Genomic DNA, 18,543 nt, shown 5'->3' with positions numbered 1-18,543 from the left:
GATAAAGACCCAGCAACGAAAAGGTACGCGACCTTAAAATCCAAAACGCACAGCAGTGATTAGTTAGAGACAATACAAATAAAGCAAAAAAATATATTGTAGAACTCATCATTTCCATAATCTTTGTTATAGGAATTTGCTAGCATGTCATTTCGACATGCGAGAAACTGAAATAATTTGTAAAACGTTCTCACTGAATTGAATCGAAAATCAATGAGTGACTTGTTTTTGGCTCAGATTCCACCCATTTGGATTGTTTTTATCTACTAAAACAAATTATTTAAGCTGGAATTGATTTGGTCTATCTAGCTACCTGTGAGTGTACTTGAAAGAGACTTAGTAATTAGCCACAGCATATTCACCTGTAAAATTTCACTCGATTCTGCGATCAACGAAGCACGTCGCTATCGTCAATCCAATAAATTCAACAACAAAAATCATGGAAAGAACGATAAATACGCAATACATTTACTAAATCCTTACTCAAGGTTAATTCTGTTCAACTTGCAGCACATTTCTCGTTGCTTAGAACGGAATGAATAGTTTTGAATATTTTTAGTTTTGGAACATGTGTCAATATCATTTATGTGAAATATGAAAACTGTTGAAATCTGTGAAACAAGATTATTTTCCTGGTGAAAATAAAATCCCGATGTTTTCACGGTTATGATGACTTGTCACCTTGAAGTTTGAGTGAACGAAACTCAAATTTGAGTTGGTTTAATCGGCCGTGTGTTGCTTGTTCTGACTCCTTCAGTCCCTCCTCTGGCAGAACAAAAAATGTGGCGCTTGCTTCGGGAGATTCGGATAGTTTTAGACATCCAATCGGAGCCGGCTGACTTCAATTAAGTTGTCTATTATCGATCGATTCGACCATTCCTTCATAGACCGAGGAAACGGTAAATATATACTATTCATAGTGTATACTAAGTCTAGTTGAACTTACGCTTACGGTTGCTGCTGCAGCAGATAAGCACTATCCGATAGTAATGCTTATTCCAATGCAGTACACTCGCGATTGTTTGTATGCTGCTTTCGATTTAATTATTCGAGTTCGACTATCCCTACTTAGAAAAAATTGCAAACAATCATCGGAAAGTTAAGGAATTGCGTTTGATTTAACTGCGTAGCGATAAATAAATATAATGTTATCATAGCATCCATCCTATTACGTTCAAGTTTATTCAACCAATCAAATAAATTGCTTATTATTGTCGCCTCACTCAAACGCTATCGACTGATAAAAAAATCCAAACTAATAAGGGAATAATGATAATGGAATAGTGCTCATTTCGCGATTAAAATACCGTCGCTCTTTCTCCTACGAGAAGACACATAGTTAAAAACAAACGTCGTCGTTTAGTTCAGTTCTTAAATAATAAAGAAAAAACAAACTAACCTCTCTCTCTGTTTCGAGCATCAATCGCTTCGCGATTTCAGTTTTGTGATCTAGGACGGATGGGACTCTTCCTCTACCTACTATAGGCACCTACCCCTTACTTCTTCTTTTTGCCCTTTCGTTTTTTCCTCTTCGACCCGCCATTTCCATTGGTACCAGCAATGGGAATGCCACTCGGTTTCTCCTGACTTGCACCGTTGTTCTTCCGTTCTCCACCACTTACCTCACCGAGCGAACTGCCTGCCACTTCTTCGTCCTCCTCATCATCTTCGTCGTCGCAGAACACGGCCTTCAGCTTCTCGTCATGCAGGGTCATCTTCTGCAGTTTGCTCAGACTGTGCATCTTTTCGAGCTCCTCTTCGAAAGCTTGCGCCGCAGGATTCTGTATCACTTCACACCCATCGTAATAGTCCAGCCGTTGGTGTTGCTGCTGCTGCTGCTGCCCCTGATTTTGTTCTTCTGCCAACTCGGTTTGATGCGTGTAGAAATCATTGATCAAGCGCTCCCGCACCATAAACACCGTCCCGATTGCACCGGTTTTCTCCTCGTAGTGGCGGAACTCTTCATCCTCTTCGTCCTCCGGCTGGTGGAAAAAAGTTTTCAATTCAATAATGGCATGCTTGCGTTACATAATAATATAATAACTCACATGTACTCCTTGCTGATGCTCCTCCTGATGAAGCTGATACTCATGTACCTCATCGTCCTCCTCATCCTCGTCCTGTTCCGCCAGCTCTTCCTCAGTCATGCTCTTGGAAAGATTCAGTCTCACCTTCTCGTTCTGTTTCAGCTCCCGCAGTACGTTCTTCATCTTGTCGTTGATCGATTCGTACCGACCTTCCTCGTACGAAAAACGTGTCCCGTACGTCGACGGTGACGAGGCAGACGCGAACGAATCATCCGCACAGTCATCGTTGTACCGTCCGATGATGATATCGTTGATCTGTCCGTCTCCGCCGCTGACGGCAGGGTTGACCACCTCCACAATCGTCTGCAGCGGGTTGACTTCCTCCGGTTCCGGATCACTATCGCAATCGTCGTCCTCGTGGGGGTGCTGAGGAGCGGGAACCCCGTCGGGGTGGTCGTCATCGTCGTCCTCCAAGGAAACATCCGCCGCTTCCGTTGCATCATCGTAGTCAGGAGACTGCAGTTGCTGCTGAGCGGGTTGCTGTTGCCGTTCGTTGCTGCTTCCCGACGAGGGTTCTTCCAGTTCGAGCATGATGATTTTCTCGCGCATGGTTTCCACCTAAAAGGGGGGAGGTAGGGGAAATGAGGCATTGAGAAAGATGCGGAAAGGAAAGGGTTTTTTGACGAAACCCAAATTCAACGTGCTGGGACATGCAGTTTTCTAGGAAAAGCTTCAGCAACAAAATGGCAACTAGTTGCATTTTAGTAAGCGGTGATCGTCTGCTTGCTTGTTATAATCTCCATATATTTAGACAGTGAAAGGTTAAATTGTTAGAATATCTATTTTAATACTGTTGGCTGCATGCGTGATGAGGTTAGTCGACATAATTTGTTCAAATTTTGGTGAATGTGCTGCTGGTGTGCAATTGCAATGTCTGACTGAGCTGGATTATTAACGGATTATTTCACACTGAGATTATGATGAAATCATAGATCAACCTTCTATCAAAAATTAACCCTCTTCTCCCCATGATAGAAAGAAAGGAATGCATTTTAAAATACAAACATTTAATTTTACTAATCAATTCCATTCACACATTGAACTTAGATCCAGAGTGGATTGATTTTCAGTATCAAATAAATTGAAATAAATCAGAGGATGGACATGTTTTTCTTTTGGTTCAGGGATATGCGCATTTCCCACAAATGTGAAATTTGAACACGTTTTTGACATTCTGAACTTAAAAGTTACAATACTTCCAAGAAATTTTCAAGAATTCGTTGCTCAGTTTTGAAGGCTCTTGGAATTTTATATAATTTCTAAAGACCTAATTTCATGGAGTTCTGGTAAAACATTTTTGAGAGAAACATCAAGTGTAATCTGTATTCAAGGTAGTTCTGAGAAATTTTAGAGTTTCATGGGGAGCCTGAGATAGTTCTGAGTAGAATTTCAAGAAAACCCTGAATTGTATTCAAAGTAAATTTTAATGAAAACTCAAAGGAATTTCCGAGGGGAACGTCACATCTAAATCTCAATTCTAGATGCCCATCGATGCCCATACTTGCATCGTACCTCATCTTTGTGCAGGAAATCTTCAGAACCTACTCAGCGTGCGCGCAGTCAACAGCAGCAAAACAAAATCTTTCCTGCATCGTAGATAGAGTCGCCACCCTCGGGATTTTCGGAGGAATAGAACTCCTGTGAACATCAGAGGAAAATTTCAAGTGCATTCTGTGGATAATTTCACGAAGTTTGTGGGAGAAAACGAATCCGGAGTACAAGTCCTTGGTTTTTTTTTTGAGAATGTTAAAAAACAGGATTTCATTTAAATCTGAGAATAACTCCAGGACATCTTCAATGAAATTCGGAAAGCAATTCCAGAAGAGTTTGCCAAACAAATTATGAGGAGAAATCTAAGAAATGTGTGAGGAGAAATGTAAATGAATTCTTAGGAGACTTTCAATGTGAGTAGATTTCCAAGGGAAGGAGTGAGATTCAAAAGGAAATCTGAAATGAACTCAGTGAAATTTCTGAGAATCTTTCCAAAGGGTTTCTTACTGAGGAGAATTTCAATGGAATTGCGAGAATTATTCTAAGTGTATTCTGGTGATATTTTTTAGAGAATTTAGAGAAGCGTTCCAATCGAATTTCTAGAATAATTCAATTTAAGAGAATACAAAGCAAATGCTGAGGAGAAATCCACGTGAATTTCCATGACAAATCTTCGTTGAATATGGAATGGACTATTCTGAGGTCTTCAGAACTACTTGAAAGATCCCAAAGATTTTCCTGAAGTTAATTAAACTGCCTGGAAGTTCGTTTGTACTTCGTTTGTTCGAACTTTTTAAAGTTTCATAAATTTTCCTAACGATCATGGACCCTCTCTACAGTTTAGACAATTCGCTAAAGTTCTCGAAGCTTCTTTAAATCTATGTTGTTTCTCTAATGTCAACGGAACTGCTCCGAAGTTCTCTGTTCTTTCCTTAAGTTCTCATATGGAGGCGAACCAGCCCAAGGCTGAAAGCCTCATTATAACTTTATTAATAATAATAATAAGTTCTCAAAACTTTTCTAAAGTTTTTATGAAGCTTGTTGTACTGCCTTGAATCTAATCTAATCTAACACCAACACAGCCAGTTCTTGAAAGCATCCTGGGAAATGATTAATATACCTCCATCATTTTTCTTGTCCATTTGATATATGTTTCACATCAAAGATCTTCGTCTTTTTCTTCTTCTTCTTCTTATTCTTCTTCTTCTTCTTTTTATTCGGATTTAAAGCTTATTACTTATCGCATATTAGCTTATTGCGGGTTCCAGCATGGTCTTGCTTTGCAGCTGCGCCTATACCGATTGAGCTAAGGGAGATGCATCACACATAACATTAATTTAACTGTCCTTAAAATGTTTAAGCTTCCATGAACTTCTGACCTTATGTGAAGACCTCAATAATGAAAATCAGGGAACTATTTAAAATCTCCCGCTATTTTTCTGAAACTAATAGAACTCAACTCCCCCTAGTTTTGGAGTGTACAAAACTTCTTTGAAATGCTCCCGCTTTTTTCTAATGTTCATTAAGTTTCCTGACGTTTACGGATTTTCCCTTCAGTTCTCGAAATTTTCCTGAAAATCCCTGCGCTTCTGTGAAGTTTTCGAACTTTTTCTGAAATTTCTGGAACTTCCTTAAGCTCCCGCAATTTTCTTGGAATCAAAATGAAATAATTAATATAGGGAAAATGGATGTAATGTCGGCCTAAATGCCTCTAATTTGGGCCCATACAAAAATTCAGCAATCGACTAAATTTTCAATAGCGACCAAAAATATCCATTAGTACCGTCCCAATGACGCGTTCATCTAGATAAAATTGATTAATAGCTAATTTTTAGCGATGGGCCCAATCTTAGATCCATAGGCCAACATTAGAGCCAATTCCCCTAGTTCTAAGATTTCCACTGAGGTTCTCAAGATTTTTCTGAAGTTCGTGGAACTGCCTTTAAATTATCGACACTAATTCATTGCTTCTTCAATAATCTAGACTTTCCTGATGTTATTAAAACTGCCCAAAAAATTTCAGAATTTTCGTAAAGTTCTCTAGACTGCCCTGCATTTCTCAGTATTCTTGATAAGGACCCACAATGTTATTGAATTGCCTTGAAGTTTACACCATTTTCCTTAAGTTTTATAAACTCTCTTAGAGCGAGACCTTTCAATTAGAATCGATTCCTTGGGATGAAGGCAAGAATGACAACTGTATCAAAACCGAATACTTCATCAGTTCTGCTCTGAACAAAACGAAATTCTCGTAAACACCTTTAAACCTCCCTGAAATTCACTGGACTTCTGTGAAGTTTCTGAAATATTTCTAAAGTTTTCATAAATTCTCTAAAGGTCTCTGTACTTCCCTGAAATCCTCGGAACATCGTAAGGGTTCTCGATTTTTTTTCAGCACGTCATGGAAGTATCCGGAATTTTTCCAAACTCACACTTATAAATCTTTAAACTGCTCCAAAACTCTGGACTAAAGTTATGGGAACTGCGCTTAAATTCACTGAAATTCTTCAAAGACCTCTAGATCAAGCTAATCTGAAGTACTTTGAACTTCTTAAAAGTTTCCGGTGACGTTCTCTGAAATTTAAGGATCTCCTTTAAAGTATCTTTAGGAAGATTTAGGAACTGGCTCAGCTTTATCAACATCCTTTTTAGATGTCGAAAAATCGTAGTTTAAGATTGATCCAGTGATGGAAGCACTATTTTCAAAATGCTTTTTACCTATCATGTGACTTTTTAGAGTTTGTTTACCCATATTACTGAGAGAAAACTCACATGTGCATAGCGAACAGTATGCGTAGTTTGGCTTTTTCTCAACTCGCTTAACCCATGTCTTAAATTCTGAATCATTTAGTAAGGTATCTCGAAAATAGGTTGACATGGTCTAAAAGTAAACCCATAATGATTACAGGGACTCAAAATAGGCATGACATAACTGACAATTTAGCTAATTCTGAATACAAGTGCACTTGTACGTTGACACATAGGTTACACTCAAAAAATTCCACACGTTTGATCGAAGTGTTTAAACACTTGATTTTTTAAATGTACAATCACATTTACTTTAAGTGTATTTCACCTTGGTTCAATGTGTTATACACGTTAATTTATAATGTTTCAAATTTTGAAATGTTGAAAATCTCTCACTATCTATTCAAGTGTATTGCACATTGAATCACACTACTGTTCAAAACAGATGGATTTAATGTGTTTTGCATTTCAATGCGATGTGAATTGCTTGCTCAGAAAGGTAAACATTGAAAACAAGAGTTGTGACTTTATCCTATCAAATCAACCCGCCTCATATATGAGAACAACCGTGGCACAGTGAGATCGAATGAAGACTCCAGCAGCAGCACACCCCAACAGTCCATGACCGAATCCCAAATCAGACCCATTCAAAAGATATGTGAAAGCTCTGGCCTCTGGCAGTTTTGTTTATATATTTGTCGATTCATTTTTAGAGTCGGTAAAGTAGAAGTCGGTAAAGCAGAATATTGAACTATTATGTGTTAAGCTATTGATATCACCAAATGAGGCACATAGAATCCAAGTGTGTCACAATTCAAATCCATAGTGTTCAGGCATGATTCATAGCATAAGATTCACACATGAAATGGATGTGTTTCACAATAAGCGCAAAATTAAGTGTGAGACACATGATGATGACGTGTGGAATTTTTTGAGTGTAGGCTCAGATTTGCCAATCACAAAAATAAAGAAAACCCTTAAACTGTTCACACTCATTTTGTTATACTACACATTTAAGTATTTTTCAATTACAATTGCTTAGTTTTAGTCATGAATCAATGTTTACAATGAAGCAGATATTCTTAAGCTAATAACGTACAGTAGACTACAGTGGGCTGCTGATTTAGTGCGGATGCCAAAAGAAAGGATAAGGAAAACAATTACCATAATAGCCATAAAAAATGTTATTGACATTAACGTACCAGGATAGCTGGACAATCAGCATCCTAGATTCTAGATCGATGAAAATGGAAATCTTTTTACGACCATTTCAGATTTGATTATATGAAATTTTACACGAATAGGTAAATAAATTTCGAGTTTTCACAACATTACAGAAATGTCACAGCCTTCCTAAAAAAAATTTAAAATTTTAAATCAACAAAGTAGACGGCTGCAGTCAGTCAGCGATAAAAGGCTATCGAAGTGGGAAGCGGGACCCACGAAGTTGCGTCACCGTCAGCGTCAAATTTGAATCTGATCAAAATTGACGGACAGACGCAGCGTTATTATTTGACAGACGAACTCCTTCGCCAACGTTGACGATGACACATGAAGCGACGGAAGCTTGCTGCATCTGCGTTAAATTTGAATCCCATCAAAATTGGTTACTGTAGCCCTTTACTCTTATGACAAATTCCATCAAGTATCATTCTGTAGTGCGCGAAAATACGCGGGCTGCTCCTTTCTGAAAAATCCGTGAAAAGCTGAAGCCGTCAACGAGAAATCTTCTTCTTCTTCTTCTTTTCTTTATTTAACGTCGGTCTCTGTCCCGCAATCTAGTGCCAATCACTGACGGACATCGATTGCCATCCATTGACGGCAATCGAATGTGCAGGAAGGCAGCTTCCACACCTGCGTAGGATATCGCACCCATTCACAACACACATGGGCCGGGACCAACGGCTTTACTTCCCTTCCGAAGGAAGACTTGACCAGAGATTTTTATGCCTCAGAAAAATCCCACCGACCTCGGCTGGGATTGAACCCAGACCCATCGGGGTGTTAGAAAGCAGTCACGCTTACCACTACACCACCGGCGCTGGCTCAACGTGAATTGACGGACGGGACTTCGCGTCATGCACGGCCAATGAGAACGACCCAAATTTGAGTTTAGTTCACTTACAATCGCTAAAAGTGCAGGAACTCAGTGATGAATAAATGCCTCATGTTTTCCTGTGGAAAACCTTAAAAATCTGCAGAAAAATGTGGAAAATTGACGAATATTTTACTCAGTCGAGGAGAAGTACCAATAGACTGAGTGAATCCAATCTTTACTTTTCTCGAGGGGGGCGACACATCTAAATCTCAATTCTAGATGCTCAAAAAATCTCACACTAGCGAATCAATCTTCGAAAAATCATCTTTCATTTATCGCATCTACTTGCATCGTGCGTCATCTTTTTGCAGGAAATCTTCAAAATCGACATAAATCTTCCTTCTATCTGCAGCTAGCCACAGCAAAACACAATCTTTTCTGCATCGTAGATAGAGTCGTCCCCCTCGACTTTTCTTATGTTCTAAGCTTGACAAACATGAAGCAAATTTACTCATCGCTGAGTCTTGCCCTTCATGTGATTTATGAGTTAACTAAACTCAAATTTGAGTCTTTCTCATTGTCCGTGTGTGAAGTCGTCAACATGAGGTGCTGATGAAAAAAGCGGTTTGACCTGGCGTTACAACTGTCATTTGACAGATGAACGCATAGTTGTTTGGATTGCACTTTCTTTTGTGTATAACTTTTTATTGCATGGGTAAAAATTGATGGAATTTTTAGTTTAGAGTGTAATGTTTACATGTGCAAAATCTCGCCACAATCTGTCTTGTGGTTATCGAGATGGCTTCCAAGCAAGAAGTGCTTCGACAAACAATTATGGCAGCGGTCGGTCGTCAATCCAGGCCAGCCCCACAGGTGGATCGTGAAACAGTTTGGAATCGACAATTCAGCCGTGTCCCGTGTGGTAAAATTGTTCAAGGAGACACAGACGACCCAGCGGCGTTCTGAACCTAAGTCACCACCTTATATTTTGAAATGGCATCAAACATCGATTTCGGGCCCCTAAACGTTACTGGGATTGCGAAAATATTCACATTTATTAATTTATGTTATGGTCAACAGGTAAAATATTCACCCTAACGACAGTGTACTTATTCTAAACAAATTAACATAAAATACTCTTGAAATTGTACTTATTTCTAAAACGGGAAGTCAAATAAATTGTACCATCTGTTAAAGATGCGAAACATCCTCAACATGGGCTCACTCCTTCCGTAGTTGGTTCGTGAGAGGCGGCTGTTCAGGAAAGCATGCGATCGTAGATCACCGACAAACCGACATGAAACTTAAAATTAACTCTTGATCGAGAATCCATAACGGCGGATTCAAATGTGCAGCGATTCCATCTGTCAAAACCATAGAAATTTGTTATCTAGATAAAAATTAGTTGCCCGGAATAGATTAGACACAAACCAACTCACAAATTTTGTATGCGTGTTCGTGGCTAGGATACACATTTTTCGCGAACACGGCGGCAGATGTCAGTTTTGTGCTTTGATCAGAAATGTGATGGTACTTTGTATGGTCATTCATGTCGGTTTGTCGGTGCGTAGATTACGGCAGCGGGTATTGATGTCGATACTACTACCGACGAAGCTCGCCATTGCTACGTTGAAGCTGAGCTTGGAGTCGATCGGTATTCCGAGATCCTTGATAGTCGATTCACGTTTCAAATTTATGCCCGTCAGGGTGAAGTCATGGTGAAGAAACGAACACTTGCGGCCAAAGTAAATTACAGAGCATTTCGAGACATTCAGTCTCATGCGATTAATACGACACCCCTCAGCGAAGACTTCCAATTGTTGCTGCAAGAAGATGGCATCACTAGTTTCTTTTATCACGAAGTAGAGTTTCAGGTCATCCGCATACGATAGTTTAAGGCATTTCAGGATGATATTGACGTCATTCATGTACAGAAACAGAAATGGCCCAAAATGGCTACCTTGAGGAACGCCGGATGTCACGGGGAAGAATGAAGAAACATAGTCTCCAATCTTGACAGACATGTTTCGACCAGTTAGGTAGGAGTGGAGCCAAGTAAGCAGGCCATCGTGAACACCTATCCTGTCGTATTTGTCAACAGCTGCGGAGAGGTCTGTGTAGATGGTATCTACTTGATGGCCACGTTCTACTTCACGAATGATGAGCGAAGTGAACGTAACTAAATTGGTCGTCGTGGAACGCTTAGGCATGAAACCATGCTGATCCGTCGAGATACAGTGTCCAAAACTTTGAACCAATTTTTCGAGTATAATCAACTCAACAAGTTTGGAGGTAGCACTTAACGAAGCTATTCCACGGTAGTTTGAAACAGTCCTGTTGCAGCCTTTCGTGTGGATTGAAAACACGAAATACTCTTTCCAGCAAGCTGGGAAAAGGCCAGACATCAAGGAGAGATTGAAAACGTTGGCTAGAGGTGTCGCGAGAGCAGTCAGGCAGCGTTTGAGGACTAACGACGGTACGCCATCTGGACCGGAATCCGTTGAAGATTTTAGCTGCCTCCCGGCTGAAATAACCATTTCGAATGGTGATAGAAAATGGATGGCTGGAGAAGGTTGAGGGAGAGACGTTACTAGATGCAGCAATTACATCCTGAGTGCTGAGTCGTTCGTTGTTGAAAACACTGCTGCATTGTGTGCGAAACAAGTCGGCAATACCCACGATAGAGTTCACTTCCACTACGCCGTTCGTCATACTTGAGGGTAGTCCGCTTTCCTTTCTTTGAGCATTCTCTCACATGGCGCCAAAAGCTCTTAGGATTTGATTTCAGATGGCGAAGAACTTCTGAAACCAGAAGTCACCATCTTGGATTTCAAGATGGCGTCTAACATCGATTTTCGGCATCTGCGTGTCATTCCCGTTCTGAATACCCATATTTTTTTGATTTCAAAATAGCGTCGGAATTCGATTTCCGGTTTCTAGACGTTACCCTGATTATAAAAAAAATCGTGTGTATTTTGAGAATTTTGGTGTGAATTACAAGGTGATTTTTGGACAGTACTTTAGAACAGGAGAATCATGAGGAAAATTCCTTGATAATCCTGATATTAAGGGAATTCTGAGGAGAATTCCAAGGTAAGAAATGGAGAAATTTTCTAAATTTTGTGACATGAGAAATCCTCGTTTTTCCCGATTGTTTTTGATTACCGATCTATCCCGGTTCAGTGAATTTTAAGGGTGGTCGGTGTTTCTAAAATGGAAAATTTTGGAAATTCCGGCAACACTTGGAATCGCTCTTTTGGGGCTTTTTCATTACTTTTTATTATAGGATGCTAACGTAAGTAAAATCCAGTTGAATTTTCAGTTAACCCATCGCAAAATAGATAGTTTAATGCTATTAATCTCCCTATCAAAATATAAACTTTCCTCACCGCCCCACTTTGTGTTTTCACTGAAGGTGCACTCCCCGAGCAAAGCTAATCCTGCTTTCAATGAAATCAATTTGATTGCTAATTTTGCATTCATAATATTTAACTGAATAAGGGCCTGGCGTAAATGGTTAGCATCCATGCTTCTCACGTTGAAAGACTTGAGTTCAAATCTCACTCCGGACCAAGTCCCCGGCAAGGTGACAGATAACCTTAGTTTCACGTACCCACTTGCAAATAGTAGATGTCGCCACACAACGTAAACAAAGGGATTGTCCTTCACCGCCGTAATGGAATTTTTCTATGGGAAATCAAGTTTTTGTTTGCCCATGTGTGGATGTCAAATAACAGGCAAGCACGAATTTATGATTTTCGTGGTGAAATGAAATAAATCCAAATGAATTGAAACCGATTGATGGAGGTTCGATGTAATCGAATGGCAACAAAAAACGTTGCTGTCTTGTATTTTATTTTGCTCTTGAATATAATCAACCTTCAGAGTGTTGTACGATTATTTAGGCTTGCCCTAGCTTCTGATATGCAAACTCATTAATCACCACAAAAATTTCAACGTTTGGAAATACATATTACGAACGGCTTGAAAATAGAATCATAATGAGCATCGGCAACATTCATCAACATGTTTTTTTTTGTAACAATCAGGACTTATTTTAGAGCAGGATGCAGTAAACATCCATCGAAATATCCTGATAAAATTGAGCATGGACTTGTATTTAAAACGCTGACTTGAGGAACATGCCAAAAACTTTAGCTGAAATTGTTAGAATTTCCTTAAATTGTAGGAATTTCCATGAAATAGTTGGAATTCCTTGAAATTTGGTGGAATTTTCTTACAATTCGTGAAATTTCTATGAAATTTGTTGGAAATTCTTTGAAATTCATAGGAATTTCCTTAAAATTCGTAGGCATTTACTTGAAATTCGTAGGAATTTCCATGAGATAGTAGGAATTTCCTCGAAATTTGTTGGAATTTCCATGATTCTCGTTAAAATTTCCTTGAAATTCGTTGGAGTTTCCTAGAAATTCATAGAAATGTCCTTGAAATTCGATGGAATTTCCATAAAATTTGATAGAATTTCTTTGAAAATTGTTTTAATTTTCTTGAAATTCGTTGGAAATTGCTTGTAATTCGATGACATTTCATTAAAATTCGTATGAATTTCCTTGGAGTTCGTCGGGATTTCATTGAAATTTGATAGAACTTTTAATTTCTGGAAATTCTTAAGATTTTTTTTTTAAATTTTGTGGAATTTCCTTGAAATTCGGTGGAATTTTCTAGAAATCGGTATGAATCTTCTTGATTTTTTTGAAATTTCCATGAATTTGTTGGGATGCCCATGAAATTGTTGGAATTTGGTTAAATATGTTGGAATTCCACTGAATTCATTGGAATTTTTTCTAAATTCGAAGGATTTTCCTTAAAATTCATAGAAATTTCCTTAAAATTCTGCGGACTTTCGTGAAATTCTTTCGTGATCTCGAAGATCGTTAAACTTTCTTTGAAATTCAATGGAAATTCCGTAAAATTTGATAGAATTTTCTTGAAATTCATAGGAATTTGCATTAAATTTTGTGTAATACATTTGAAATTCGGTGGAATTTTCTAGAAAGTCGTAGGAATTTTCACGAGATTGATATAATTTCCTTTAAATTGTTCGAATTTCATTAAATTCGTTGGAATCTCTTTGAAATTCGCTGGAATTTCCTTAAATTGATTGTTTGAATTTTCTTGTAATTCGTTGGAAATTGCTTGAAAATCCATGAAATTTCCTTAAAATTCTTGAAGAAGAATTTCCTTGAGGTTCGTTGAAAGTTCTTTGAAAATTGATGGAACTTCCATAACATTCCATTGAATTTTGTTGAAATTCTTAGTTATTTTCTATAAAGTTTGAGGAATTTTCTTGAAATTCAATGAAGTTTTCTTGAAATTCGTATTAATTTTCGTGAAATTTTTGAAATTTCCTTGCAATTGTTGTCATTTCCATGAAATTGTTGGAATTGGGTTGAGTACGCTAGAATTTTATTGAATTCATTGCAATTATCTTGAAATTCATTGGAAGTTTCTTGAAATTCGTTTGAATTTTCTTGAAATTCGTAGGAATTTCCTTAAACTTCGTTGGAATTTCCTTAAACTTCGGTCGAATTTCCTTGAAACCCGTTGGATTTTCCTTGAAATTAGCGTTGAGATTTTCTTGAAATTCGATGGAATTTCCGAAAATTTTTGGAACTTCCCTCAAGTTCCTGCCCTGAAGTGCTAAGAACTTTCCTAATGCCGTATGATATTTTCTACAGATCTGTTAACTGCCTTTCTCGGAGATCAGGTAATGTGCATAGACATTTATTTAAAACGCTGGCTTGAGGAACATGCCAAAAACTTTGAAGGCATTAAGAATTATATCCACAACAAAAAAAACAACAAAATTGTTTTTATACGCCTTTTTAATAGAAACTTAGCGATCGATTTAATCACTCGTGGTGAATAGGAGGACGTCAAAAAGAGTGTTGTGAGCAGAAATTTATGCTGTGAGACATAGGAAGCAAAACAATTTGACGATGACAATCATTCATTTTTGTTTTACTAATCATATACTTCTGGTTCTGTACTGCTCAAATACATGCGATACACCAAATAAAAAAAGTTTCATAAACTGAATATGTATTGTACATACTACTGAGAATCAAACCGATATCAGTCGCTTGGATCACTGGAGTTTCTATGTCGCTAATACTAGTTTTGTCGCCGGACGTCGCGTATTTGGCGGCCGTGCGACAATAAGATGCATTTTAAACTTTAATTTAATTTACAGTACATCATTTCCGAATTCGCCCTATTCAGATAACACTTCTGAAATGTGTGAGTTTGACAGAACCACCAACAGCAAATTTCCGGGGTACAATGGCAATATACGGGAGTTTTCAAGTTGCCACCGAGTTGCTCCGGACAAAAATCACGAATGAATGACCTAAAATGTGTTGCAAAAAAAACAATTAGGCAATAATCGCTAAATCAATTTTCAACAAGACGTTAACAGTAGAACTTGAAGTTAGTTGTTTTCATTTAAAAACTGAACTTATTTCGACAATTAAAATCAAAACGTGTTTTCATTATGATTGGAACAGCAAACTTTATTATCGATTTGCTTTCATTTTTTTTTTTTTTGTTTAATAATTTATTTGATAAGGCTCAACCGAATTAACTTTACAGAGCCGAGGATTCTTGGTCACTATACAATACATCTTAAAACTATAGTCAAAAGGTACAACACAATAAACACTTTATCTTCCGCTATCCAAAAAGCCTCCTCCATCAGAACTGGAGCCGCTTCCAGTAGTTTCATTGTATGGAAAATTGTTGTATGCCAACGAGGGTCAGAGCGCGTCCATTGCAGCAATGGACACAAAACGTGGTCAGCACTCACACACTCATCACGAAACGGTTGCTTTCCAAAGTCGACGACGCATCGACCGAAAGAACTGCTGATGAAGAACAATGAGGAGGACCACACAATGGTTGCTGCCGAGGAAACAGACGATCGCGTAGCACACATCGAGAGTGGCCTGCTTTTGTCGACAGCCGAGTGAACACTGAGCTTTCATTTTGTTGACCGACTTTGCTCGGGTCGAGAGCGCACTGAAGTGAACCTTCAGTGAAAATACAGAGTGTGTCTCTATGATGCGGAAATTTTGAATTTTGATAGGGAGATTAACTGCACTACACTACACTTTAAGATGGGTTAACTGAAAATTCAATTTGATTTAACGTAGGGGTAAGAGGGGCATAGTGAACAGGTGGGGCATAGTGAGCATCCCGTGCACCAGCTTGGACTTCCGGCCGTTCGGAACAAATTGGTTGGTGGTAGGATCATTATCATAATGATATTGAACCTACTGCCAGTTGATTTTTGTTTCATGCAGCTAGAGATCCAGGGCCAAACTACGGGATGCTCACTATGCCCCTCCTCCCCTATGTATTAAGAAGTAATGAAAAAGTCCCAAAAGAGCGATCCATCCCTAGTTCTAGGAGCTGACAATATTTTGAAAAATATCAATCAAACGGAGTTTCCCGGAGATTTAGAGAGGTCTTTAGGTTTCAAGCACCTGGAATAAAGAATTTGAAAGCGTCTTTTAATATCCATCAGGCACAATTCTAGCTTCAGGAACTTTCGCTTCGGAAATTCCGCAACGTCCTGGAGTTTCACGGACTTTCAACAATTGCCAAACACCCGAGAGAGAGTACATTTCCCCAAAACGATTGTGCAACTCTAAAATTCTACTAAGCGACAACATTTGCAGAAGCAACGAAAAACTAAATCACTAAAAACCACAAGTCTATTTGGCCAGCAAAAAAAAAACTATAACAACGGTGCTACAACATTCCAGTTCCGTGAACGTGTGCTGCTAAAATAAACGCTCTACGAAAGAAGGTGAAACACGTGTAACAAACAAGATTCCGACACAATCCAGATGAGACAATCAGCCAACACTCGCGCTAACCTCCGTCTCGATGACTTTTTCCACGTATTCGATCGTCCGCAGGCCCCCGCCGGGAAGCTCTTCCGTGCGCTGCTGGATCACCTTCTCCCCGAGGACCGTCTCCGTCTCGCGGACGACCCGTTCCTGCCCGGTTGCCTTCGACTTGACCGCTATCCGGGGGAAACGAATCGGCTTTCGGGAAATTGGTGGATACTGCTTCTCGCGGGGGTGTTGTTTTTTGGTTGTGAGTTTTACGGGGTGGGTGTGTGTGTGTGTTTGTGTGATTCAGATAGATATGAATGTTTTACCGTGTGATCGGTGCAATGGCACACATACACATTATCAACATGGGAGTTAATCGTTATTGAGGGTTTCAGAAAAAAAAATGGGAGAGGTAAAACAATTAGCGATAAATCGGAGTTAGCGTTTGGTTAAGTCTAACGTCAAACTAAATCGGATTAGAGGTAGAAGGAACACCCGTGCAAAGAGACTCACCTGTTCATCACTACTGCTGACGGTGTGCTCCGCAATGGTCGGATAGTGACGATGGTGGTGATGATCGTGGTGGTCCGATCGGAGATGCAGTACGGTTGGATTACCGGAAGCGTCTTCTTGCACGGTGGCTGCGTTCATGGTTTGGATCATGATTTGCGCTTGCAGGGCATCGTTTTCCAGCGATTTGAGACGTGCTTGTCGCCAAGCAGCTCGTTTTTGCGCCCTGCAAAAAAAAAGAAGGATTTAGGAGTTTGATTGCTTGAAGCTTGTATAGGTGAAGGTGAAGCAGCTTACCTTAAGGCTCGAATTTCCGAGGGACTCAGCTTCGTTTCGTCGTACTCCGGTGGAAGCATATCGTTGGCGCGGGCCCGTTTTTCTGCATTGGCCGTTCGGATGGGGATTCGACTGATCGGAGTCGTTTTCGGCGATGAACCTTGGCCAACCACCAACCCGGGGGGACGTCCCAACACCGGCGTCCTTTCCAGGTGCTGGTGCTCCTCGTGAACGATCGTCGTCGGATGGGTTGCGATGATGGGTGATGTGCCGACGTTGGTTGTGATGCTCGTCGTCGTCGTCGTCGTCGTCGGTGGGGAATTGTTAATGATGTCGGGTCTATTTTTGTGTCATGGGTTTGCATTATGTTTGTGAGCAGTAGTAAATGTAATGTGTTCGTTTGTTTGTTGTTTGGAATCGATTCGCAGAAGGAGTACAACAACAACAACGGAAATATTGGACAAAAAAACAAATGAAGAGATAGAGAAAGGAATTGACGCATTGCTTTCACGCAGAAATGGTTGAATTTCTGATGAACATATTTGTATAAACAGTAAACATGTGGCGGTTACTAGGGGACAGAGGGGAGAAACCATACTAAATACCACAGCTTGAAGCCAAGTGCGACCACACATCACAAAAAAAAAATATACAAAATTCCAGTAAACCCATTTACCCAAAAACACAAAAACCAAATTCAAACTTGTGCTTGAAGTGAAAAGTGAAGAGATAATGAAAGACTTGTGAAATTAGCCGCAAACCACCACGAATGAAAAGTATGAGACAAAAGAAGTAAAGTAAAGAAAACCACAACTTACTCAGAACAGTTTGGAAGGAAAATAGAGAAAACTAGCAAAAACAGATTCACGAATGTATTTACAATTGGGGTAAAGATTTATTGTGAATTCATCAATCACTTAAATAAAAGGTTTGCACAAATGTGAGCCGAATGGTTCTGCTGCCGCCGTAAAACTAACCTTATCTAACTACTTTTCCGTAAATATTTGGCCTTATCTCCAGTAACATGACATTAGGGGGTATATTGAACTTGTTCTTCTTCTTCTTTGAACTGTACACGTGGAAGTGTTTCCTGTTTTACCTAAATATTTGATCTAACCTACTCAACAATAATTGACTCACTGACTGACTTGACTGTGACACGACTATCACACTAGGTAGGGGGGTAGTGTTTCGGTTTTAAGTAAATTGCAGAGATATACCTAGAGTTTGGCTGTCGATCCGGTTTGTAATGCATTGACTGAACTATCTAATTGCCTTTCAGCGACTAACTACTAGGTGACAGTGTTTAGGGTCGAACTTAAACTTTTGCTGGTCGGACAAAAACACGTCGCACCTTTTGACGTTATTTGCAGACTGCTGCAAAATGCTGGCACAATGTCTATCCCGTTTGAAATAATGGTCATTTGGTATAGCAGTCGTTTGACATACTACATTAATGACCCGAATTTGTCAGCCCCTCCGTGCATCAGACTTTTATTTTTTAATAATTTCACATAATCGTTATTCCAAA

General features: G+C 39.3%; 1 protein-coding gene across 4 annotated transcripts in view; it reads right to left on the bottom strand.

Annotated features, from left to right (window-relative positions):
* Positions 1–840: 840 nt before the first annotated feature.
* Positions 841–18,543, bottom strand: part of scrib (scribble) — a 222,173-nt gene continuing 204,470 nt past the window's right edge. For 2 of the 4 annotated variants that reach the window (XM_065221296.1, XM_065221298.1), the window contains 5 exons: positions 17,034–17,351; positions 16,740–16,962; positions 16,266–16,460; positions 2,049–2,645; positions 841–1,982 (listed from right to left, as the gene is read on the bottom strand). In XM_065221296.1, the coding sequence (XP_065077368.1) occupies positions 1,497–1,982; positions 2,049–2,645; positions 16,266–16,460; positions 16,740–16,962; positions 17,034–17,351 (1,819 nt within the window). In that variant the 3' untranslated portion in view covers positions 841–1,496. The remainder of the gene's footprint in view (positions 1,983–2,048; positions 2,646–16,265; positions 16,461–16,739; positions 16,963–17,033; positions 17,352–18,543) is intronic. The other 2 variants (XM_065221295.1, XM_065221297.1) reach the window with 2 other exon arrangements.

The sequence above is a fragment of the Ochlerotatus camptorhynchus genome, unplaced genomic scaffold (assembly GCF_037179485.1).
Source record: "Ochlerotatus camptorhynchus isolate MF236.1 unplaced genomic scaffold, CSIRO-AGI_Acam_v1.1 ptg000141l, whole genome shotgun sequence".
Classification (NCBI taxonomy): domain Eukaryota; kingdom Metazoa; phylum Arthropoda; class Insecta; order Diptera; family Culicidae; genus Ochlerotatus; species Ochlerotatus camptorhynchus.
The sequence above is the reverse complement of the archived record's forward strand: the minus strand, read 5'-3'. Positions and strand labels throughout refer to the sequence as shown.